Below are 25,908 nucleotides of genomic sequence, written 5' to 3'. Positions count from 1 at the left end.
GTGGATCTGAAGAAAACCACTTTGGCCACAGGGACAGCCCGGCATGGGAGCAGGTTGCACTGAGAGGCCATGCACCCTCCCTCCTTGAAGGTTTCCAGAGCAGACTGCATAAAGTCCTGAGCAACTTGGTCTGAGCTCAGAGCTAAGCCCTGCTTTAGGAGGAAGCCGGACCAGGAACTTCCTGCGATCCCTTCCGACCTGAATTACTCTGTGGTCCTAAGAAGTCCTGGTGATTTTGGGGAATAAGGTAGCTAAGTCCCACAAATGCAGATCACCCACTGAAGATGCACATAGAAAAAAAGACTGACTAGAGCAACCACACTGCTTTATTACCTTCTGCTCCTAATATTTTTATTTATTGAAGTAGGAATAGTATTAATTCATTACATGGATTTTGCTTCATTTTGTGTTCTTCAAGAGAACTCCACATGATGAAAACACTGCTAGACACATATCAAAGTTGTCATTACTATTAAAGCATTTACTTCTTCTTTAGAGCAACAGTTCTAAAACTGGTTTGACTGCAACATCCCCTAGTGACAGACAATACCTCACTCTTCTCCAAGTACTGAAGCAAACACTAAAGCAAATTCCTGAGATCACCACTCTTATAGCCTAAGGAGTAGAAAATTTAGAAAAATTATCTGGTGCTTAGCTTTGAAAGACAGCCCATTCACCCCTGTAAATTTTTGTAGAACATCCCCTGCTGTTCTACAAAACAATTTATGGTAAAACATAGGATAAATACAGGAAGAGTCCCAAACTGTTGTCATTATTTAAAAAACACAAACAAACAAACCAACCCCTGAACTTTCTTTGCCTTTTCATGAATGATGCTGCATAAGCCAGAATAAAGGGCCTCTTTAGCCTTTTCTAACATAGCATAAATATTAAATTTTCTTTCCCTTCTGGCTTTACTATATGGCCAGTGTGAGGCAAAGAAATCATTGCAGTAAGCAAAGCTAACTAAAGAATTTAACAAATTAAAAATATATGCACAGGAATATGGCAAACCACAAATTCTTTTCCTTTCAGCCAGCTAAACAGTGCAGCTATCATCATGTACAACAAGCTTACAGATCCATCAGAAGAGTGAAAATAACACATTCCAAAACGAAAAATAAGGGCTCTGACCTTTTCATCATTGGTAGTAGATTCTGGATGAGGTAAAGGACTATCCTGATGAGTTGTTTCCACAACAGAAGGTTCTTCAATTTTATTTCTTATAATTGGTGTTGCAAGAGGAGACAGATCTAGAGGCATCTAACAGCAACAACATAAAACAAAATTACTGAATCTCTAAAAAATTAAAACATGTAAGAAAATGTTAACAATTAAAGAAAAGTATCAGCCTTATAACAACAGGGAGGTGTTGATATTTGGAAGACCCTGATGCAGATGCATTACCAGTTGAGGCTGTTTTCAGCATCTGCATGAACAACAGTCTTTAGTAACACATTGTCTTTCAATACCAATGTCAGACTAAGTATTTTCTTCTTGAGAATTAAAAACACTCCGAGTTTTCCTTTCCCAAGAGTCACAGGAAAAGTATAGCTGAGGAAGGACTGTGCTACACTTAAAAATTACAGTTAAAAGAAGGTATTATCCTTCTATAAATTATTACATCACATGCCACAAAGAACAAAATCCTAACTACGTATCCAAATTAAGAAAGCTACTGTGGACAATTAATTTCAAATTTATTGCAGCAAATAATTATTGAAAAACCAAGGTTTACATTACTACACAGATAAAATCCACATCTGAAAGGCCACAAAGAAGTTACAAAAATACTTAAAGCAATACTATAGATTTGAAAGACTACACTCCTATCTTGTCTGCTCTCCAAATACTTTTGGAACAAGCTTGTCCCAAAGCTCATTTTCTATTTCTGTTCTTCCAGATGCTTTTTTCAATTGAATTCCTCGCTTTCCTATGGAGTATATAATTAATGGGAAGAACTGTCAAAAGTGGCACCTCTCTTCATACCACATCTGAATGTGAAATATTACAGAAAAAAACTAAACCATCAACACCCTAGAAAGTGTGCCATTATGGTAAATTTTTCCATCCCTTGCCATGATTATGTGTATTAATCAACCAGAGATATGGCAGAACCGTGTTTCTTCTCATAACACAGAGGGAAGCTTGGAAAACTAATATCAATTAAAGAAACTGTTAAAATGTTAAAAATATTTTACACTACCTATGACCTCCTCCAAGGTAGTGGTGAACTACACAGAAAATACGGTATTAGAAAAACCAGAATCAGTATTACCATATGTAGTGTTTTAAGAACAGTTAGCATGAATCACTTAAAAAAAATCATTATTTGTATAGTTGCAGTAACAAAGCAAGAGTGAAGCTTTGTCAGGAACAGATAATAATCTACCCTGTTTTCAAGTACCTATTAAAATCTTTACTGAAAACAACGAAAATGCAGATACTGATTCTGCAAAATCAGTATATATGAGTATCAAAATGTATTTTTTTAATCACTGCCTATGGAAGTGAACCAGGTTGACCAGTCAACCAAAGGCAAAATTAATCAAAGGGGATATTGAAGAAAATTTTTCATTTGCAGAAGTGCTTAAAAGTTTGGGCCCTTAACCAATTATGACTGGGAAGTACTAAAATAAACAGAAGAAACCACATTTAAATGTATGGGAAGTTCCTCAAAAAAAACCACAGAGTTGCTAAACAGATACAGTCCAAATTTTTCTTATATTGCAGTCTGTACATTAAAAAAAGGTAGACTTTTAGGTTGTGATCAAAAATTTCTAGGGAGAAGTGACTTCAATATATAGTGAATATAATAATAACTGAATTACTGGCACTTCTTTAGTCAGTATTTAACTCATTATCATTACTATTGATCCTTAGAATAACATCTGTATTTTAAAACTGATCAAAATAATCAGTGATCACATTCTGCTCTTTTCACATGGGTTTCTTGCAGATGTTTTTCTTTCTGCAAAAACTCTTCCTTTTTCAGACTTTTTTTTTCCTTATTCCGGGTCTAATGAAATTTCAACTAAAACTGATATTTAACTTCAACAGATACAGACCAGATACATAAAGAATTAAGACAAACTCAATTTGTCACATTGTCCATGCTAAAAATGTAAAATTAATCAGGTAAATGAATCTTCAGAACAGTAACCTTATAGATTTGTATTCTCTCCATGCAACATGTATAAGCAGCTGGCAAGTGATTATTGGCACAGTTTAGAAGGCAACACATAAACCAAAGTTGGCTTTCTTTTTTTTTAAAATAGAATTTCTGATAGGAAAGAAGTAGAAGCTCTGAGAAGAAAATGTTTTTTTGAACATACTTTCTTAATGTCATCTTCAGAAGCCTTTTTAAACTCATTTTCAAAAGGACTTGCTAATTCATTGAATAAGCCCACTTCTTCACAGTTCTTCAAGAATCGAGTTGGAGTTGGTGTTTGATCTGAAATGAAGCGTAGAAAAGCCAAAAAAACCCTTTATCTTTCTTCTACTATCCCATTTAAAGAATAATAATTACCAATTGATCCTTCTAATTTTACCATAGTATGTGAAAAATATTCCATATTTTAAAATTGAAGAGACAAATAATATCAACAAATGATTAAAAATGCAATTTAATTTAGTTACGGATCCTGTTAGGCACAGCCTTTATTAGTGTGTGTTCTTACTGAATGCTTATTATATAATTTAATCAATTATTAAGGTATCGATAATTGAAAAATATTTAAAATATTTAATTATATAAGTTCCAAATAAATGTTACTTATGGATAATAATACTGGCTTCAAATTCTGACAAAAGCTAATTATGTATGAAAATATTGCCTAAGCACAGATTGCAGAGAACGATAGAAACTGTTTCATACGCTCTTAACATAAGTCTATGCATTATGTACAGAAAACACATAAAACGTACCCCTACTCCAGCAGAAAAGTGAATAAACTAGTTATAAAAGTTTATACTAACCAGCCACAATGACACTATCATTACGAGCAGGACCAAATTTCAGTGTCATCTCATGTTTATGTTTATGGACAGCCAAATGATCCTCATTGGTAAAACGCTGCAGCAGAAAGTTTCAAGAAATAGTTGTAATTTTGAGTGTGAACAAAGTAAATGCAATTCTACAGAAAGTTATTACAGCATGTAAAACCAGCATTACTACATTAACAGTCTTAGGCAGATATATCTTGTTCCTTAGTCAACGGTACCAAGCAGAAATATTATAAAATGCAAGTGATGTTCATAGCAACTAAATAGCAATGATATGACGGAAATGGAAGTTATCAGCACCTGCACTCATCAATAGCCCAAGACTGACATTTCAGAGTGCTGCAGACTTTATCAACTGTTAGCAAATGACCATGTCCTATACTAATGGATTGTGACAATATTTAGTGATTACCACTATTTGATTTCTGTGTTGTGTGTATTACCACAATAACGAGAATTGATATGTAATCACAAACACAGACTTCACTGTATTGAATAGCGTAAAAAAAGAAGTATCCTCCTGCCTCTGACCATTTACAATACAAAATAAGAGGCAGATAGAATTGGAAACACTAGAACAATGCCAGACAATTGAAAAGCTGTGAATGAACTAAACTTATCAGCATTTAAAAAAATCTCTCAAGTTTTCAGGAGTATGCCAGTTTTGCGCACACTTTCCCCCAAATTTGGGGTATGTTCTATTAGAAAAGCAATAAGCAGACAAACCAGGTGCTATAAAATAGATATTTTTTCCTTTTACTAACTTGAAATTTGCTATGCATCTATAATTATGGGTAAAGTTAGTGTTTCAATTGAGATAATGTAAGAAAACGTTTCCCAATATACAGGTTTCCTAGAAAGAACACATTTTACAAAATATTCAAATTCTTACTTTTCTTTCTGAACATTTGAGTCCCAAATTATGTTTCTGATTATTCTTCAATAATTCAAGTCACTCCATATATATCTTGTAACAGATACACACCAAGTGTCATCTCTCAGAAAACAATACAGAAAGCTTAGTTGACCTCAGAGTACAGTTATCCAGAATATTTCTGTGAGAAAGGACATGTATGTGGGGAGCTGAGAGGGAAATTAAAAATGCAGGATCACTGAAAGGAAGAGTGATACAGGCCAAGCACTTTTTTTTTTTGTTAGAACTCTGTTGTCAAGGGTCCCACATGCCCAGCTCTCCATAGCTCCTGTGCCTTATCTCCAGATACAGCATAAGCCAGAAATCTGGGTGTTCTATCACACTAGGAGACTTAAGTACATCTTTCTGTCCCCATTACGCGATGGACAGGCTCCTTCAGAGGGAACAGGATCTCCAAATCCCAACTCCCTCTCTCTCTTCTACAGTATGAGGTGGCATCTGGTGAAACCTTGCCCATTTTCAGGGACATGAGCATCTCTGTCCTCCTTCATGGGAATCAAGAATTGCTGTAGCCCCATGATGTGTCTCTTCTACAATATATAGTTGACAAAACACTTTTGACAGAGCTTACACTAAAGTGAGATTCAAATAGGATGGGAACAAACATGTTGCTTAGGAGAAGACAGTCCTCTTCTGTTACTTTTGGTGCCTCTGAATGTATTGAACATAATAAGAAATCTTAAGTCTTTTCCCACTTCAAATACCAAAGGCTCCATTAATATAGCACTAATGCTGTCATTCATCATAAAAACTAAGTTTTCAGAATGAAAACGAAAATACTTTGAACTCAAAGTCCAAATAAATCCAAGTGCATCAATATAATTAAAAAATTCAGCTTGATTAAGAAATTAATTCTATATAAAGGATGCAGGGATGTCTACCTCATGCAGCAGATAATGCAAATTCATTTATTTTCAGGTTACTAAAATGATGTGTTAAGACAGCTTCCTTTTAAGCAATCATCTGCTAAAACACTCAATAATAATTTTACTTTCCTGTTCACATTCAGCTTTGCATTGACTAATGCTATTTAATAAAATACATTAATTACAATAGGAACTGAAATACATTTTCTGGCATGCATACTGTTAGCACCTTCCTATATACAAAAATGTACATTAATAAAAATTATGCCATTAAATATTTGTAGCCACCATAGTTGTAAAGATTAGTAACAGGCAAGCTTCATAATGGGCTCACCACTAACACTGAAATAATCTGAAAAATACATGTTACCCAATACAAATTAGGGTGTTTGTTTATGTTTTGAATGAAAGCAAGTAAAGCAGGGCTAACTAATGAAAGTGTTTTCAGCTTAGAAAAGGTAGTTTAATTAGAACCTTCCATGGATAGCATTTTCTGAACAAACACTCAAAACACTAGAAATTCTTGCTGTCCCCTGCTTTTCAGGAAAACATAGATACTTCCTACCAGTTATCACAAATCTCTATTTCTTTGATCCCTAGAGATACTTCTCACTGTTTTACTTTGATTTGATCAATGTTACCAACTTCCAGTCAGACCATTACCTGGCCACATCCAGGGGCAGTACATAAAAAGGGTTTGTCATCACTCATATTCCACAGGTCGTTGTGCTACCTAGATTAAAGTGAGAATGCAACAAATTTTACAAATATTGCAACTGTTTATCAATACACCAACACCCACAGGATATTTTAATATTCCATGGGCAAGAATTTCTGCCTTCTGGCTGCACTAAGAATCTAAATACCCAGGATTCCAGTAGAGTCTGGATTCCAAGCTCTGACAGGAAGGTACACAAAACCAAATAGAAACAGTAGGTTTGAAACATACATCTTGATTGGAAAGGCAAATATTCATACAAAAAAAACCAACTAAGTGCAAAAGGTATCTGAAAACACAGTAAGAAAACTTGTTACTGAAATAAAAATACATTGTAATAATGATGCAAATCCCACCATTAGTCCAGGATACAGCGCCAACAGATGAGGGAAAAATGGTTGATTCCTCAGGCTTGTCATAATCTTTAAAGCTCATCTTTAAAGATAAGTTAGCAGATAGCCCTTTATGTAAACTGTTATAAATTTAACTTCAAACCCCCATACTTTAGTAACATTGCAGCTATACGACTAAATTACCAACAGGCTAAAAAAGTTTTAAGTAATAGATATTAATGATATTTTGTGATGTTTTGCACACTCACCACACATACTAATACACATACCTGCCAGATTTCACATATAAAACTGTTTCATAGGACAAGCTATCATATCCTCCTTTTCATGGCAATGAACTGTAATTGAAAGAAGATATAAATTACTATTCATGTTAAAATGCAATAATACATGACTTTTTAAAGATAAATGATATAATGCCCACTATTCACCCATGAAACACAACACTTTGTCAAAGAAACTGTTTACTTCAATACACGCTCTATTTAGTTATGCCTCCTTCCATCCCACAAGCACAGAATGAACATCGCAAGGCAGCATCACTCTGCTTCAAGAAGAGAAAGACGGACACAGACGGGATTAAGCTGACCTGTGCTGGATCATGCATAAAACTAGTATGTGGATGCTGTGACATCAGTGACAAAAAACAAAGTTCTGGTACAATGAACATATAAAAATCAAGATATTGTTTCACATCACTAAACCCAATAGTGATGAGTAATTAATCTCAACACTAAAGTTACATCGTTTTAAGGTCAAGTAACAGGGTGGAGTGGGGAATGAATGTACAAAAATTAGTTAATTAGCCAGGAGATGACATGCACTCTCAGACCATCTGTGGCTTTACCCTGGAGAAAATACATTCATCTTTAAATATCAGTATTTGTATGGAGGTCCAACAATGTTAGTTCTGAACATTGCTTAGCTTGATGAAGCAAATAAAGATGAATAAAGATGTCTTTATGATTTAAGACCATAAGCAGAATAAATCCATCTCTCCCCCAACAGGCTGACCATGAAAAGTTGCAAGGCTTCTGAAACTATCTAACCATCCTAAGAATGTTCACTTCTGGTACACCATGTAGCACTAGACACATGGCTGATCAAGTAAGGATAAGCAAATCATTTAAGACTTAATACCTCAGAGATCTTTAGAGAACACGTCACCTGATCCTTTTGCCTGCGCCTGTACAGTACAAAACTACTGCACAGGCTTTCTGGATATTAATTCAAGGAGGAGGAGATCCCAGTGTCCTTGACCAGGGGCACCAAATAACAAAGAAGGAAAACATGGAGTGGAGGAGATTCCCAAGTGTAACTTCTAAATATATACATTCAACAGGATGAGGATACTGAGCTGAGATCACAAGCCAAGAGGAGATGAATGGCTGCCAGAAACTTTAGAGTCTTTGGCACTGACAACTCAGGGAAACATTTATGTCCCAAAGAAAGGATGCCAAAGCAAATCAGGGATGGATATTGTTCTGCTGTTCTCCACAAAAAGTTCATAACCTGTCTCAAGTTTCTGAAGGGATTAAATATTTCTTGAACTTAGTAATGTCACCAATAAAGAGTATTAACGGGTTACAGGTATGTTTGAATACTCAGGGTAAAAAATAAGGCTCTTATCAATATAGCCTTATGATTACATCCTTATATTATCTGGAACTTCAACAGACACTTAAAAGTTACCCCATGAGCTTATTATGTTTGGTCAGCTGTGCAACAGCCAGAGGTTGGTTTGCTTTTTTTTTTTAAATGCGGGTTCAAAACTAATAGTCAGTCTCCTTTAGACCTCTAAAGGAATTTGCTTTGTTAAATCTTGATCACAGGGCACCATACAGTTATAGATGGCTATAATATGAACATCTATGCAGATATATATTATGAACAGAAGAGTTATAGCTGTATCAGAAATATCTGAAGGTGCAAGAAACAATTTTGGGGATTTTTATCCAAAGGATGAAGATTTTGATGAACAAAATGCATGTAGGGCATTTTTTCCACTCTGTTACTACAGCTTGTTGTCAGTCTCCAACAAGTGCATAGTATCAGCCACAAAATCTGTTCCATCCACGCTGTTAGCATTCTTCTTAGGTCTTAAGCTGTAAAGATCAATTTTTCAAGTCTGCTCATTTTCTTCTTTAAAGGAATATTCCCAAAACATGAATTTGCATATGAAGTCGTTATCAGGTTCCATGTTTTGGTTTGTGAAGCCTGTGAATTTTTAATGCCTCCTGATTTATAAACCAAAAATGAATCCTTGTGAAAAAGAAAAAAGTGCTGTCCTTCTGGCAAATTTACTGGAAAAACATTGGAGATAAATTAATTTCCTGATCTCTGTAATATTATTTGACTGCAGGCCACAAGGAATTTTGTGAGGTAATGCCTTGTAAAGGGATTCCAGCTAACATCTGAGGAAAAAAAAAAATATCTTGAAGCACTGAAATTTTTGCACTTAAAAGAAGTTCACTCATGCATTCCAGCAAGACCTCAGGCGTTATAAATCTAAACAGAAAGTAGATCTGACAGAATGGGAAAACAAAGGGCTCATGCTGGGTAATGTAGCCAAACTGGTAAAGACGGTATTTACCTACTACAAAGACAAATGCAAAGCTTGCACCTCAAATGAAGTAACAGTGCAGGCTGAGGGCCAAGTGGCTGTCACACAGCTTTACAGCAGAACCTGTAACTCCTGCTGGACAACAAACTGAACATAATTCAGCACTATGTTGCTTGCAGCACTGAAAGCTGCAGCCTCCTGGGCAGAATTAGGGAGATCACAGCAAAGAGATGAAGGGAAGTGTTTATTCTCCTTCATCTGGCACTCATGAGGCTACAGCTGGCCTGCTGTGTCCAGTTTTGAGCCCCTCAAGACAGATGACAAAATGAAGAGAAACCAGCAGGGGCCCCACAAAAATAGTTAGGAGGCTGGACTATTACATACAAGAGGAATATCAGGAAGCGAAGTTTGTTCAGCATGAAGAAGGAAGGGTAAGGAAGGATCTACTTGCCGTCTTACACTACTAATATATTGTTACAGAGAATACAGATCCAGACCCTGGATAGTGTACAACAAAAGGATGAGATGCAACATTCACAAGCCACACCTGAAAATTTATAAGGAAGGGGAGCATAAAAAAATAATAATAATAAAGAAAAAAAAAAAAAAATCACACAGTGAGGGCAGCTGAACACTGGAACAGGTTGCCTAGTGGGGCTGTGGAATCTCCATCCTTGGAGATATTCAGAATTTGAGTGGATGAAATTCTGAGCAATCCAAGATAAATCTGAAATTTGAAGTATACTATACAGGCATCATAGCTAGAAATAGAAGTGGACAATGGCAAGAGACTATCCAAACTTGGTTAATGTCCTGACAGCTTTAAAAGACTTACCATGGTTAGCTTTACAGCCCAACAACTAAAACTGTTGCTGACAGAGAAAACAAACAAACCCCATCCTTTGCCTCCTCTTTTCCCTCTGGATTTGTTGTTGCTTGACAGGAATAACAAGACTAAGACACAGAAAGCAAATTTATAGAAAATAAGTTTGTGATTGCCACTCTGATTTCAAAAGGCTACTGCAGACTGACTGCTTTAAGAGAGAATATCACAGTAAAAAAGAAGAATTTAGAAAATACTCTTCCTCTGAAAACCAAAATAGCAACTTAAAGTGCCATCTTGACAAAAATGTTACTCACCTGACCCAATCAGAAACAAAGTGTGTAAACTGCTAATCACATTGCTAGAGATGAATTACAGCCACCTTGGATTGTTACTCATGCAACAGAAACACTTTGTCCCACAGAAAAAACATGGTTCCTGAAGCAGTTCAGCCTGAATATGAAACTCTACTCTTCAGATAAACTGAACAGTTCAGTGAAATGATTTTCACTACAGTCCACTGAACTGCAGCTTCCTTCTGTAAGCCTTCTAACCCTAAATTCCTTTCAGTAGCATAAAGAAACCCACATAGAGAATATTTTTGAGTTACACTGAGAAAGAGGATCAGAGCTCCACACAGGAAAACCATGAAATAATCTCAGCAGTATAATCAACTCCGGTACTTAAAAAGTAATCTCACTTTTTTGGTGTTTGCTCCCTGCTTTGAATGCAAAGGTAAAATACTTCCCATCACTCCTATTTAAAATGTCATAAGCCTCTTTTACCACTTTTGGAAAGCCAACAGTACAGCAAAATATATAAATAAGTACCTATGAATGTCTAATATATATATATATAATACAGAGAAATAAACACAGGTTTGCGAGCAATTTACTAATATTTAGGACAGTGTTATTATTTAAAAAATAAAGATGTTTCCATAAAACATCACACTGTTCGTCTAAATGTGCTATAAAAATAGCTTCAACAATTACTTTATTTTAATAAGATTTTAGTTAAACATCTTAGGTATACTTTCTGGAAACTATGACTACATACTCTGAGGCTTGCTTCTAAAATACTTTCCTGTAGATGATTTGTAAAAGAACAGAATCGTACACTGACTTAAGCGATGTCTTGTTGGCTTATTTTACTGGTAAAGGTTCTTCTGTTTTCTCAATTCCCTACATACAAGAGCACGGAAAACACAACTGACATGTAATTTCAAATACTTTTCTATTAAACACTTTAGTAGCTGTTTAAAATGTATACATATTGATAACCCTTGCAAAAACCTCTCCAAATTCGCTGAGAAAAAAACCCCAACCAACCAACATTCTTTACACATACCCAGTCCATGGAGGACAATCCGACTGTCTGCCAGCTACAGTAGTAGCCCATTTATCCACTACTGCTTACATGTGATGCAAACTCAAGTTTTGCAGCTAGACAGACCACTCACATGTGGCTCCAATTCAAGAAACATCTCTACATTCTGGTTTGAAAAAAAATGAGAAAGTTGGACAAAAAATGTATTAGGCCATTGAGACAAATCAGAATTGTAGTGGTCAATCAGCACCCTGGTGTCTGTACTTTACAAAATGATGTATTTTCCAATGGATGTTTGCATTTCCTCAAGACTGATCATGTCTATTCAACATTTCCTCTTATTCTTTACATTTGATCTGGGATTGTGCCCCTTTTTACTGCAAGATACTGTATACAGAATTAATTCTTCATAAGCTTTTCTGTAGATCTCATCATAGTGTGTAACTGCTTTAGGTAGCGTAAGTTTTTTAAGATTTTACTTAAAAGTTTCATTTTACAACAGGAAACTGAAACATAAAAAGGCCAAAATTTAAACACTACAAAATTAAACGAGATGGCTTTCTCGTGCAACCAAATGAATCAACTCAAATCAAAATGAACAGGCCACCTTTTATATTTTCAATACTTGCATACAGCATTGTACAGTATAAATTTTAATCACCTCCCACATTTGAGCCTATCTTTTTCCAGTTTTCTATAGAAGTAGACTTCAAAGAATTTAAAAAATATAAAAATTGTATTTTAAAGGAAAAAAAAAAGGCTCCACTTACCTGGAATGCCTGGAACAGCTACTTTTTCAGTCTCCTATAACACAAAAGAAGAAAGTTGAAGCAAAAGTGGTGTAATTAACACTTGATCATTAAAGTCCACTTTCAATAGTGTTTTGACTGATTGCATTTGTGCAATGCAATAGAATTTAGCATTCCTGAAAAATAAAACTGAACTATTAAGAGAATGAAGGAGAAAAACTTTGAAACATGAAAATGGTTCTCCTCATAAAGAAAGTGGGATCACAAAAAAGTAGGTCAGTAAATTCAGCAAAAAAACTGTAAGTCATAGTCCAGAATAACTGAAGGTTGTAAGCCTCAAAACCGGCTAACAGGAAAACATGAGCTCCTTCCTTCTTCACACTTCACTGCTTAATAGAGCACACTATTTCCTAGAAGACACATGATCTGTTTCAGAGGGTTCTGAGGAAGAATAAGGAAGAATGTAATGCCTGCACCACAATGCTGAGATTTTTTTCTTTAAAAAAAGCCAAACCTTGGGCACTATTTTATGATGTTATTAATTAAGTACTTGTAACTGATCTCTAAAGTTAATTCCATACTTTCATTGGTTTGTCTAAGATTATATAAATAAGGGGGAGAGCATCTGGACAAGAAGAAAAAGATGCAAGAAGCGACGATTGGCTTAGCAAGTTCAAATAAGAACAAGAAAGCCAGCTGGACAGATATTCACACATATGGAAACAGGGCAATTACGTCACTTCAGCTTTGCTGAAGGAGGAGGCTTTTTCCACGTGAAGGTACATTTCAGGTAAACGGAGATCACTAATGTAACAAAGTAACGTCCTTAGGCCTAACACTTCCTGTTAGTGGAATACAGCAGCTCTTAAGTCAACCCCCTGGCTTAAGGATTTTTCAGAGGCGCCTTGATCTTTCTTTGACTTACTGGAAATTCATGCTGTGTGAATACAGCTCTTGTAGATAACTGAAAGGCCAATGAATCTCAGAGAAGAAATATGCAGGGGTCAATATTCCAGTGATCTTTTCACAATTTTCTTAAAGAGATTATAGGACTCACCTTCCCCAGCTCATTTATCTAGGTTTGAAAGTCTTAATATTGCCCATCAACCTAACAAACATTAGAAGTGAAGTCTCCTTTTGCTACATTACTTTCAATGAATTAAAAAAAGGCTTAACAAAGTTACTTAATTTTTACATTTTTTCAGATTGCATCCCTGAAGTATAAAATTTAATTCAATAATTAAGAATTTAATTTAAAAAAAATCTTTAAATATATCATATATGTTCCACAATAGGACATACATGCTCATTAAAAAGTATGATCTTTTTTCTTTCCTGTAAGCAATAATATAAATGACCACTGTCATTTACCTAGAACGAGAAACATACTATCTTGTTCGGAACAGCTTCCTGAAGAGAAGCTCCTGTCCAGAATGGAGCTAAAGGAAAAGTTCCCAGGCTGAACTGAAAATGACAGAGAACGAAGATGGAAACAATGTAGCATAAGCCTGGAAAAAAAATTTACTGAATAATTATTAAATATTGACTCATATTTCCATCACTATCTATATCCAATGCCTCTTTAGACTGCACATTGATTTGAAGCAAATGCATTTAAGTTATGCAGGAGCTACTCATTATTCCAAAAAAGAAGTTAATAATACTGAATCATGTTTGCTACCTTAAAAATAGTTAATGCATTATTTTTATATAGAAATTCAAGATTATGTTAAGAAACCATTAAAAAAGTTGAGATTATAAATAACATATAAACTTTTACAGTTAGTAAAGCTTCTCAGAGACATAAATGTAAGTTTAAACTGATTAACAGTGGGAGGGAGAAAAAGAACAGCTGATCACAGAAAAGGAATTTTAGGCAATATATATATACCCAAAAATTAATCAAACAAGATTCAAAAGAATGCCATATTTCAGACTGCTCAACAATTTGTCACACTGAGAAGTAGCATGCAAGCCAAAATTATTTATAAAAAGTATGTGTGATCAAATTTAACACCTAAAAGCACCTCAGATTAGATGCTTCATAATCTAGAAGTTTCTGGAAAAAGACATACCAAACTTGTTCATATTTCTAGAATTCAAATCGGGATAGAAATATCCGCTACACTGCAAAGATCAAAGGCTCAACTAGTTGATTAAGTATTAGCATACAATATCAGTAATAAAACAAACGCATACTGGATTTTTGAAAAAGCAGCTTCACTCCATGTACACATTAAAGTTTTTTTATTATTATTTCACTTTTTTTTTTTTTTGAAATGCATTATATAACAAGCAGTCCCTGACAAAGTTATTGTTTTGTTTTTTAGCAAGACAATTTTCCAAATTTGATTCTGGAATGCAGAATTATAAACACTAAAAGAATTCAAGGGAATGCCTAACTCAACTGTAGCTTGTCACTCTGAAATTGTTTGCAACTGGATATCCATCAATAGACAGTAACTTATGCTTCAGTGGAAGGTTGAAGAAATCATGTCTAGACACTTATGGAAGGCCAGAACCACAAGGAAAAGTCCTTCTCATCCTATCAGTTAGTGCTGAACTCAGCATGTAAGAAAGACCTAGGAGAATTATGACCTTAATGTCAGGAAGTTGTTTTAAATAACTCTTATCTAGCTTTACCCTCAGTAAGAGCTTCAGACATGGCATTCACTGGCATGGGTAGAATATGACAAGAAAACAAAAATATTTTAAAAGGAGGAAAATAGACTTCGGCCATATTCTGGGTCACTATCTGGAAAGTAGTGGATGATTCAGAATATCCACCTTAAATTTGAACTTCTCATTCTAGTGCAAGGAAACAGGTGACAGTACCACTACTTGAAGATAAACATTTCTGGGATAAGTAACAATAAGCAAATGGGTGACACAGAGTGTGAGGATGGGACATGGAAACATACTTGTGGAACCCATTTCAAGAAGAGGGATGCCGAAAGACTGGAGAATGAATAAGACGGCAGAAGCAACATGGCAGCACACACATCTCCTCACTCCAAACATCAAGTTGCACTGTGTCATAAACCGTTTATGCCTAAAATATCACACAGCCATCAGTGCTTGAGGGCCTGTGATGTGATTTTCACATGAAAGCTTCAGAGACCTCTTGAGACCACTCAAGAGGCATAACGCACAGTAACAGGCAAAGCCAATGGGTCAGCTGGTGCAGAAGGCCCACGTCCATGGCCGGATCCCGGGCAGGCCGACACCTCTCTCCGGTGCAGAGAAGCTGTTCGTACCTTCCGCCTCACACCCATGGGCAACCCCCGCACCGGCACCGAGCACGGACCAAGACCTCCCTCCAGCGCAGAACGTGGAGGCAGGAAGACGCCTCCTCGGAGCTGAGGCGGAAAGGCCGAGCCCAGCTGCCCCTTCCCCGGCCCATCCCGCCGCCTTCCGCCCCCACAGGCCGGGCCCGGGGCAGGTACCGGCGATGCCCCGCGGGGCAGCGGCGCCCAGACGCGGGGCGCGGGAGCCGCGGCTCCCTTCCTCCACCCACCCGCCTCCCCGCTCCGCTCCCTGGGGCGCCCGCAGGACCCCTACCTCCGGGCGAGGATCGGTCTCCGCGGCGCCGGCCGCCCCTCCTCGGCTCTAGGGGCGGCAGGGGCCGCAGGCCGCAGTGGGGGAGGGGGCTGCCGTGGAGAGGAGCGGCGGCGCCATGTTACTGCCTCCCGGGCATCCCCCGCCTACTGCCGAGCGGGGCCGCTCCCTCCCCTCCGCCCCCGGTGCGCTCGCCCGCCCGGGCGCCGCCGCAGCGCGGAGGGCGGAGCCGCCGCCGGGCCGGGCCGGGCCGCGCTGCTGTTTACAAACTCACCCCGGGAGCGCGGGCCGGACCGCACATTAAAGGCCGGGTCCCCCACAGGCTTCCGTCACTTCTCGCGAGAGCTGCGCTGACATCTCCGCGGGCAGCGGGGAGGTGCGGGTCACGTGGCGGGGAGGGGCGGAGGACAGCGCGCGCCGCTGATTGGGCCATGTCGGCGGGGCGGCTGAGGAGGGCGTGGCCGGAAGCGCCCAGCGCCCGGGTGTGGCCGGGCGGGGCCGCGCGGGTGGCTGAGCAGGTGCCGCTGGGTCCGCCCGAGCGCCGCTCGGTGCTGACGGCAGCGCTCACGTCTCGGAGACCGGTTAGTTGCTTTGAACTGTTGTCCGGTGCCCACAGCGGCGAACCCCACGTGCTCCTGCCCCTGTCACGCCTGGACACATCTGCCATCAGCGCCAAGCCGAACCGCGTCCGGTCCCGCGTGTCAGTGAATCTGCTGCGGGTAGGATTCGTGCAGCCGAGGGGAGCGGGGAGCTCGGAGGACAAAGCATCCACCCGTTGCTGCGTGAGGGCTGGCAGCAGGGACAGACTAACCCACCGCAGGGCTTTGGTCTGTGCCAGTGCTTGATCCACTTGTCACAACGGTTTGGGAATGACCAGCCCTCCAAAGCCAGGTACCGGCTGAATTCCTTTGGTTTCCCCATCTCCGTACCTACCACATCTCTGCGGATGGACCTGGGTGCATGCCTGAAGTCATACTTCGCTGAACATTCACCCTATCTAACACTGAATCAAAAATGCTGCAGCGCTGTACAAAGAAGGGAAGCATCTTTACCTAAATTTAACTTGGAAGTAATTAGCATTTTGGATGAGTTAAAAAATATCAGAGTCATATATGGTAACACAATTTAGCTAGAGTGTGCTCTGAATCACAGATGAAGTTTTAATTCTGTGTCTGTGTATAATTTTTCTTGCTCTGAGGCTGACATGAGAGTAGGAAACTATGAATATAAAAACCAAACCACCACCAAAAAAAAACCCCAAAAAACTTCTAAAAAAGAAGAAAATAAGTATTAACTACAGTAAATTACATCTAAGTTTCCCTAAATTTGCAAAATATTATACAGTATGTTTCACTTCTTGTAAATTGGGTAGGCACTGTACAGCACTTCTGCAAAGGTCTTTGAGATAAGGTGGGATAAAAAACACCGCATAAAAGTAGAGCTTACTTAGAGGTGGAATTATTCTTTACCATAAGCATCTTGTGAAGGGCTCAAACATAAGTGCAGAGAAGAGCGGAACAGAGATCTTACTTCGTCCTTCATAGAGCAACTAAGAGCTCTATTGGAAACAAGGATTTTTAGTGGTTTAGATCTACCATCACACAGCAGAGTCAGTCCTGAACAGACAGAGAACTGAAACTGCAAGTCCTTTGCTCTTCCTCAGCCTGAAACAGGCACAAAAAATGAGAGGGAAAGCAGCAGGATGGAAAGGATGAATCACTTTTACTTACCTGCAGCAGTAATTTAAGAACATAATTGGTAACAAACATTTCTTTCAATACACATGAGTATGGTGGATCTACAGGAACAGCAGGCAAGTTATTAAGCAATGATGAAGATCTCTGCTCCAGCCAGCTCCCTCTTCAACACTGAAACACAAGCAGAGTCTTTGGGTCTGCAGTATCTAAAACATTAATCTTCCCAAGCTGACAGTGTCTAAGGTCAGTACGGTCCACATCAGAAAAACTGACAAAGGTTTCAGGAACATGAAGCCTACAGTATCACCTTTTGAAACTGTGTATCTGGTTTCTCTGACCTACGAAAAAGATTTCTGAATATAAACTCTTATGCTGAAGGTCAAGTCCTTTTAGATAGCTTGCTGCTGCCCAACCACTGCAAAGAATGATTAAGAAGAAAACAGTTTAATCTTTTACACAACTATAGTTGTTTCTTTTGTGGACATTTTAGGAAAACTCAAGAGATTTTTTGGTAAGACCACTCAAACTGCCTGAGCTGTTGAAGCGCTCAAGTAACCAGCAAGACTAAGCTCCGTTTTTCAAGAGCAGTGAAAAGAAAGCAATGGTCAGTGTGTCCTGTGATTATTCAGATACAAAAATCTGCCCAGTGCTCCTAAGCCCCTTATTGTCTATAAGGAGGATAATCCCCTGCATGAAGGCTTGTTGCCATGTTTTGAAAGACCTTGATTAGTCTTTATCTGCAACACTGAAATATTATTCTTTTAAGATTGGCATAACCTAAGAGCAATTTTCCTTGGGTTTGGCCCATGTTCACCAGTCTAAGAGTGTGTCAAAAAGTAACGAGCTTGAAGAGATGCTACTACTAAAATAGACAGGCTTTACATCTATGTACAGAGTTACCTGAGATGTCTGCTGGCTTTCAGACAATGCTGATTGTAGGGAAAAGGATACATGTTTTCAGGGTGAAACCACGTGGGAAAAGATGGGATGTAAATCCAGAAACCATTACTCAAATCTGATTCAAGGAGCTCATGGTGACTCAGACAGCTTTCTTATTAAGGTTGGGGAGCAGTAGCTTAGCCACAACTTCCTCTACACCAAACATACAATGGTAACCCAACAAAACCATTTTATATGTAAACAAATTGCTAAGTATGCTTAACTGAGATGGAGCTAGGTTTGACCAAGAGAAGTTTTAAGATCCTTGTTTAGCCAAATCCCAGCAGTATGGAAACCTGAAGTTTGAATTAAGCTAGTTCACTAGGCTAGTCCACAATATTAGGAAAAATGGATTGTCACCTCAGATTTCTATGGTACAAAAAAAAAAAAAGCAGCAAAGTTCATCACCCACCAGAAGGATAGCAGTAGACAAATGAGTTTTAGCAGAGGATTCTAATTATCTGCCTTTCATCCAGGGCAAATGCACTGCATGTCAGCTCTGTAACAGAATTAGTTATGAGAATGGATAATGGTAAGTTCCTAAAAAACTCTGGTGTAAGTACAGAACACATGGAAGATAGCTGCAATATGCTTTACCTCCTACCCTTCCCTCACCCCCCAAAAAGTCTACTTCCACACCTAATCACATAAAGCACAACTAATACAGTGCTAGAGATGAATATTTAAAGATGCTGCATATTCTACACTCCTAAACCTCACATATATAAAAGGATTTACATGGCAACTTTTAATCCTTTTGATCAGATGACCATTTTCTCCTAAGAACATACAGGGAAAGTAGCTTCTCATGCTAGGTCCAAGTTAGACTAAAGGGCCACTGGTAATTTGAATTCAGATGAAAATAAAGTTCTTACCTGCACCTTACACTGTCCTGATAGCCACTAGTCATTTCCCTAGAAATAAGCAGCTTACAGTACAGTTTCCTAGATTCAATTCCGTAATTACCCATTTAACAGCAAGATGACAGAGCTTGTAACATGCTTGCTCACTGCCTTCCAAAGTTCAGCTTGTATTTGTTGAGTGATCAGATCTATTTAATATTCTAAATAAAGTGTGAGATACCATCAACCTCCCCACCAGATTAGTATGTAGTAGCTCAGAGTACGTTTCTGTAAGTGTAGAGAATACCGTAAATGCATTTAAATAGTTAAAAGACAGACACTGTGAGAAGCAAAGCTTGATACTACAGATATTTTGTTATTAAAAATGCTTTGATCCTACTGCTCTTAAAAAAATTTGGGAGATAACAGAAGGCTGACTTTACAAAATTAGGAAGCTGCAAGTTCTCCCTTTTAATTAGGTGATGCCAAGAATGCAGTAACTGATTAAATGTATAGCATCAATGTACCACAATTAAATGCCTTGAACCAATCTAAAGCAGTAGTTAATTTCATTCTACTGGGACACTGCTCAGAACCAAGTGGAAAATTCTTTGATCTTTCAAAGATTTGCCACTTGAACAAGTAAGTGGCACTCCTACACATATTAATAAATAAAACATTTGACTTGAAGTGATTGTTTGAAGGGCCCTGTGTGGTATGTCATTATCAGGAGGAATGCATGTTGACTGAATGAAAACATGCTGTCTTCCAGATACTCTAGTGAGAAAGACAATAAATGCAGGAAACAGGCTGACAGTTGAAGTTGTTATCTTTAATGAAATGATTTTGGAAATAGCATAAATTTCCATGACACCAACATTTTGGGAGTCCCATAAAATGCAGAGTTACATTCCAATGCCAATATTACAGGCAGATCTCCTTTCACATGGCAAATAGGATCAAGAAAGCAACCATCAGACAGAACAGACCCATAGCTTCAGACAGGGCGAATCCCAGGATAGCGTATGAGAACAGCTGCTGCTTCAGAGAAGGATTTCTAAAAGAAAGCGAAGGTGTAAGACCTTTTATCTTTACAATCAAGATATTTTTCATACAGTTCAATGCATCTGAAAGATTCTGAACCTCATACTTCCTTGCCATAGGTTCCACTACAGGAAAACGCAATAAATCCAAGCAGAAGTAATTCTTGGTAAGCATTTCACTGAAGACAAATGACTTGGCAATTAAGACTAGATTCGGGTTATGCAGATTGTATATGGCTTTTCCAAATGAACACATTTTTTTGTGATTACATTCATGTATGCCTTTGAATTTGACTTCTCTGCATCTTCCCCTGCAGGAACTATCAGCACTACGCTTTATAAATCTATTTTGCATATGTGACGTTAGAATTATATTCCAAGGAAGTTTGTATGTAACATTTTAAGTAGCTCTCAGACAAATATAGGAACTAAAACCACCTAGAGCAAAAAAAGAAATACAGACCAGTTCACTGCAAAAATGCAATGAATTATCCCTCCAAGTGTGTGGTAGAGAAAAAAAAAACCTTCAACATAATACTATGAGTAATGTTCTACAATCTCTTATTGGCATATTCATGCCAAATTCAGAAAAGATGTTCATTTTGTACTGAAAACACTTGATGTTTCATCAAGTGGGAAAGTGAACTTCCTTGTCTTCAGTAGGGCTCAAAAATCTTTAAGAAATAAAACTTGACTGGTTGAAAGAGTAATGAAGAACATGAAACCTTCAACAAAGCTTTTCTATGCCTGTATTGGTTCTGCTCTTCCATGATACCAAGTGAACTATTCATACCACAGGTATATTGTCAACTTATCTGGAAGAAGTTCATCCCTACTATAAAACCCCTACCCTCACCCCCTTCAGACTTCTAGAAGGAATGGTTACTCATTTGATAAAGTAATTACACATTCTGAGAAGCAAAGCTGAACACATTAGAAAAAATTAATTAAGCATCTGTTTCTAAATAACAATCCTGTCTGCTTAGTGTAAAGCATACACACACACATTACTTATTATCAGTTTTCATACAGTTTCTCTTTAGGACTTCTCCTCCCCTCTCAGGCAGGAAAAGATCCAGTCTTGATTTTTAATTCAGTTCAGGAACTGAATACTGAAACATTGGACTTCGGTGACTGAAACACTGACCAAGTCTAACGATCTCATTTCTTTCATGTCTCTTCTCCAGGTAGAGTGTACAAAGTTCTGAATTTAACAATACAGCCATCTTGATGCATATAATACAGTTCCATATGATGTCATTTAGCCATGTTTATAATGAATAGTAATTATCCTTACTACAGCTTATCTGCGGGTGCTGTCTCAAGATAAATCTGCATGCAATTCAAGAGTTTTGTAAGAGAGAGATAGATTACCTGGCATAACCAATGATTAGACTACCGAAGACTGTTCCAATACCAGCACCAGAACCAGCCACACCTACTGTGGCAGCACCAGCACCAATAAATTTGGCAGCAGTGTCAATGTCCCTGCTGATAGCACTAGTCTGGAATTCTCTAAGTGCTAGTCGGGAAACAGTATTTTGGGCCCCATTAAGTGTTGAGTTGCCCTAAGAAAACAAAACATGAAAAAGCATTATATTCAGACACAGACCATTTTCTATGACCATCTTAATAGTGTTATTCTGCAGTTTTAAAAGCTGTGTTAGATCCAATGTCTAGTGCCTCCTCCAAGTGATAAGACTATAACTAAGAGTTAAAAACTTCAGAATGTTACCCGCTCCACCTGAAAGCGGTCAACTTTAAATGTAAAAGACTTCTCAGGGGAAACAGCAAGGCAGCAACAAGTATTATTTGGTGTTTAACTTAAAGTAAGTTTCATACTATAGATGTTTAAGTTAGTACAAGTGAACTCTAGGTTGAGGACATTTAGGCTCACCAGGTAATTTAGGAAGATACAGAATTTTGTTTATAAGGTACCTCTCCAGTCTTGACCTCTGGCCTAGACAACACAGATGCCGAAATTGGTCTGTACAAGACTCTTGATCCAGCACGGATCTGAAAGAGAAGGTAAAAAGCTATGAAAAAAGAAACATTCGATCACAGCTGCTCCTGTACAATAATATGTAAGATTATAAGGCTGTTACACAGTAAGCCATTTGTCTTACTTGAAAGACAGCAATCTTTGCATAGCTGGATATACAATAAACGATACAGAAGCGAACACTGCCACGCAATTTGATAGCACTATTTTCAGGAGATGTTACTGTGAATAACTACCTCATTCAATGAACCTGTACATGTGTTATACTAACAGAAAAAATAGCAAAATAGCAACAAAAAAGCCAGGCAGACCAGCCTGCAGTAATACACAATTCAGAATGAAAAAATAAAAGCCATCAAAAAGAATTCCAAAGATGTTAAATGCACAGGCATAACCTAGACTTCTAAATCTAGCGAGGCATAAATGAATGAATCCTCTTTCACAAGCGGCCTGCTTGTGTCCTTGGGCTTCCAGCAGCCTAAGGTCATATCAGTTCTTGCACAAAGCTCTTCCTCCAGGGGAAACCTGTGCCTACACCGTGCCAAACGATCCATTCTGTGGGCTAGAGAGGACATTTTGAAGTAGGGCAGTCCTTCGTCTCTGCAAGGGCAAAATACCCCGGCCTTGCATAGGACAAGCGACAGGCTGGAGTTTGACCTACAGCAAGGAGCTGAGCACACCAGGCCTAGGAGCTTTCGCAGCGCTACCCTCCCCCTTCGCCGCTGCTGTGGGAAGGACCCTCGCCTTGGCAAAGGGCCCTAGCCCACACCAAGGAGGCGGGAAGGAGAACCGGCCCTGCCGCAGCTCGCCGCACCTCCTCACCCTCCGCACTCGGGTGGGCAGCCTTCGGTACAGGCTCGTCCTGGGGCTTTGCCGCGGGGCTCAGAGGCCCGCCTGACCCCTGCCCACCCAGGGTCCCCCGCCGCCCCGCTGCAGCTCAGGACGCGGCCGGCGAGGAGGCCCAGGCGCCTCCCGAGGGCCCGGGCACCCCCACTCACCAGGGAGGGCGAGGTGGCGAGCTTGGCGCAGGTGAACATCTTAGCGGGAGGCGTCCCGGGGGCCACAATCCGGTGTCTCTGCGGAGAGAGGGAGAGGGTGACAGGGCGACGGGCGGGGGCGGCGATGGGAGCGGATGGCGCGGCGCTACCACTCACCCGCTGCGGCTGCCGCACCTCAGAGCCGACGGGCTGGGGCAACTCTGCGCAGGCGCGACGAGGCCGGCGGCGAGCGCCCGGATGCAGCGCGGCGGAAGAGGGTGGGGCGCGGCGCCAAGGTCACTTTGTACCGGCTCCATGGCAGCGGCGGGAGGCGCAGCCGCGGGGCGGGAGCGGTGACGCGATGACGGCGCATTCGCGGCGGTCGCCGGGAGCTAGGTCACGAGCATGGCCGCTAGGGCTGTTAGCGCCTTTAGCCAGGGCTGCACACCACACATCAGATCCAGGCCGGCGGCCTCGCTGCCGCTGTGACGCGCGTTCGGGGCCTGCGGCAGGGGAGCGGGCGGGTGAGGGCGCTTCGCCCCGGGGGGCAGCGGTTCGCGGTGCGGGGTGAGCCCGTGACCGGGAGAGCTTTAAGGAGCTGCGGCGCGGAGAAGCCTCCCCGGCCTGGTGAGGAAGGGCAGAGCAACGCCCGTGTCCGGCAACACTGGTGCTGGGCTGGAACTGCTGCGTCTGTCAGCGTGTGGGATGTTCACAGGCCACAGAAACACCAGATCTCTTCGGGTCCCACCAGGGCATGAGTCACAGACAGAAAAATGGCACATGCAAGAACACCTTAAGTCTTCAAAAAGGCCCTGTTATTTAATGAGTAATTTTTTGCGTGATAATGAAATAGTTGGGGTGGGAAGGGACCTTCAAAAGTCATCTAGTCCAACTGTCTGCCATGAGCAGGGTCATCTTCAACTACATCTGGTTGCTCAGGGCCCTGTCCAGCCTCACTTTGAGTGTTTGTAGGGATGGGGCATCTACCAGCTCTCTGGGCAAAATGGACCAATGTTTCACCACCTTCATTGTAAAAAATTCCTTACATCTAGTCTAAATATACCCTCTTTAAAACCATTAGTCCTTGTCCTATCACAACAAGCCCTACTAATAAATCTGTCCCAATCTTACTTATAGGCCCCCTTTTAAGTACTTAAAGGCTGCAATAAGGTCTCCCCAGAACCTTCTCCAGACTGAACAACCCCAACTCTCTCAACCCGTCTCTATAGGAGAGGTGTTCCAGCCCTGTGATTATCGTCATGGCCCTCCTCTGGACCACCTCCAACAGGTCCATATCCTTATGCTGGGGGCCCCAGAGCTGGATGCAGTACTGTAGGTGGGGTCGGACAAGAGCCGGGTAAAGTGTCAGAATCATCTCCCTTGACATGCTGGTCACACTTATTTTGATGGAGCCCAGGGCACAGCTGACTTTCTGGGCTATAAGCACACATTGTTGGGTCACATCCAGCTTGTTTCTCATCCACCCATGAGCAGTTTCATGCCCACCTAACATCCTTTTTCAGTCATCTTTATCCAAACAAGATTATCATTACTGAGCTGAGCATGTGTTCCCAAGATTTCCTGCTTTAATCACACATTGATACTTTTCATTCGGTATAGGGGATCATTATTTTAATGGTAATTTGCCACTGTTAGCAGTATTGGTGCCATGTAGGAAAAATGCAGAAAAATCCATGTTTGGGGTAAAACTCTGGAACACATATATTTAAGTTGTTGCAAAACTTCTATTTGATATAATCTGCACCATAAAAATAAATTTAAATTTTAAAATAGTCTGTCTGCAAAGGGAAGAATAAGAAGATATGTACATTTCATTCTGTGATAGGAACATAGCATGGTGTCCTAGGGGTGAGCTGCTGGCCTCCTGCAAACTTACATGGCCTGTTGATGTTGCTGTCACTGACCAAGCCACAGGTGCCATGTAGCTGAGACATACTCCATATCAGCAACCTGAACACCCACCAGCAAACATGGTCAATAGGCACTTTGAACAGCTGCATACTAATGGTAACACTAATGTTGCTTTTGTAACCTACCCTGGAGTGTCTTCTGATCCCTGGGTGCAGTGGAGCTGTACCAGTTGTAGGTTCTGAGGTGAGAGACAGCTGTACAGTTTGAATTCCCCAGCTTTCTGCTCCCTGCCTCAGTCCCAACAGCAAGCTTGGTTTTGTTTGGGGGTCCTTCCAGAGTCTTGGGAACAGAGCAGCAAGAAGGGAGTCTATGAAGGCCAGCAAAAGGGGTTGTAAGTTGCCCCTTTTCTTGTTACTTTCTTTTTTTTCCTTTTCATGTCTTATACCCGTTGTTTGGGAACTGAGGCAAATGCGCAGATCTGCATTGCCTGCTGAATGGTTCTTCTGTAGACAAACACTAAGCAGGAAATAAGTATCAATGGTAAAAACCTTTAATGGTTAGGCAGAGCTTTTCACTTAAAATGCCATTTACATGCCATTGTGGTAACAAACTCTTCCAGCACCATGAATAAAACCATA

At 39.9% G+C, this 25,908-nt stretch overlaps 2 protein-coding genes across 7 annotated transcripts in view; both read right to left on the bottom strand.

Annotated features, from left to right (window-relative positions):
- Window positions 1–16,265, bottom strand: part of ATF2 (activating transcription factor 2) — a 44,801-nt gene extending 28,536 nt beyond the window's left edge. For 2 of the 6 annotated variants that reach the window (XM_082057343.1, XM_082057348.1), the window contains exons 1-7: window positions 16,173–16,265; window positions 12,362–12,395; window positions 7,146–7,214; window positions 6,469–6,538; window positions 3,979–4,075; window positions 3,336–3,454; window positions 1,135–1,263 (exon numbers count right to left, since the gene is read on the bottom strand). In XM_082057343.1, the coding sequence (XP_081913469.1) occupies window positions 1,135–1,263; window positions 3,336–3,454; window positions 3,979–4,075; window positions 6,469–6,516 (393 nt within the window). In that variant the 5' untranslated portion in view covers window positions 6,517–6,538; window positions 7,146–7,214; window positions 12,362–12,395; window positions 16,173–16,265. The other 4 variants (XM_082057345.1, XM_082057344.1, XM_082057346.1 and 1 more) reach the window with 4 other exon arrangements.
- Window positions 16,266–20,187: 3,922 nt separating this feature from the next.
- ATP5MC3 (ATP synthase membrane subunit c locus 3) lies at window positions 20,188–23,713 on the bottom strand. The gene is made up of 5 exons (XM_082056096.1): window positions 23,576–23,713; window positions 23,420–23,497; window positions 22,358–22,435; window positions 21,794–21,987; window positions 20,188–20,433 (listed from the first exon to the last, which is right to left on the bottom strand). The coding sequence occupies exons 2-5, from the start codon at window positions 23,456–23,458 to the stop codon at window positions 20,319–20,321; spliced, it is 426 nt and encodes a 141-aa protein (XP_081912222.1). The 5' UTR covers window positions 23,459–23,497; window positions 23,576–23,713; the 3' UTR covers window positions 20,188–20,318.
- Window positions 23,714–25,908: the final 2,195 nt, after the last annotated feature.

This window comes from Streptopelia decaocto (genome assembly GCF_964273445.1).
Source record: "Streptopelia decaocto genome assembly, chromosome: 6".
Taxonomy (NCBI): domain Eukaryota; kingdom Metazoa; phylum Chordata; class Aves; order Columbiformes; family Columbidae; genus Streptopelia; species Streptopelia decaocto.
The sequence above is the reverse complement of the archived record's forward strand: the minus strand, read 5'-3'. Positions and strand labels throughout refer to the sequence as shown.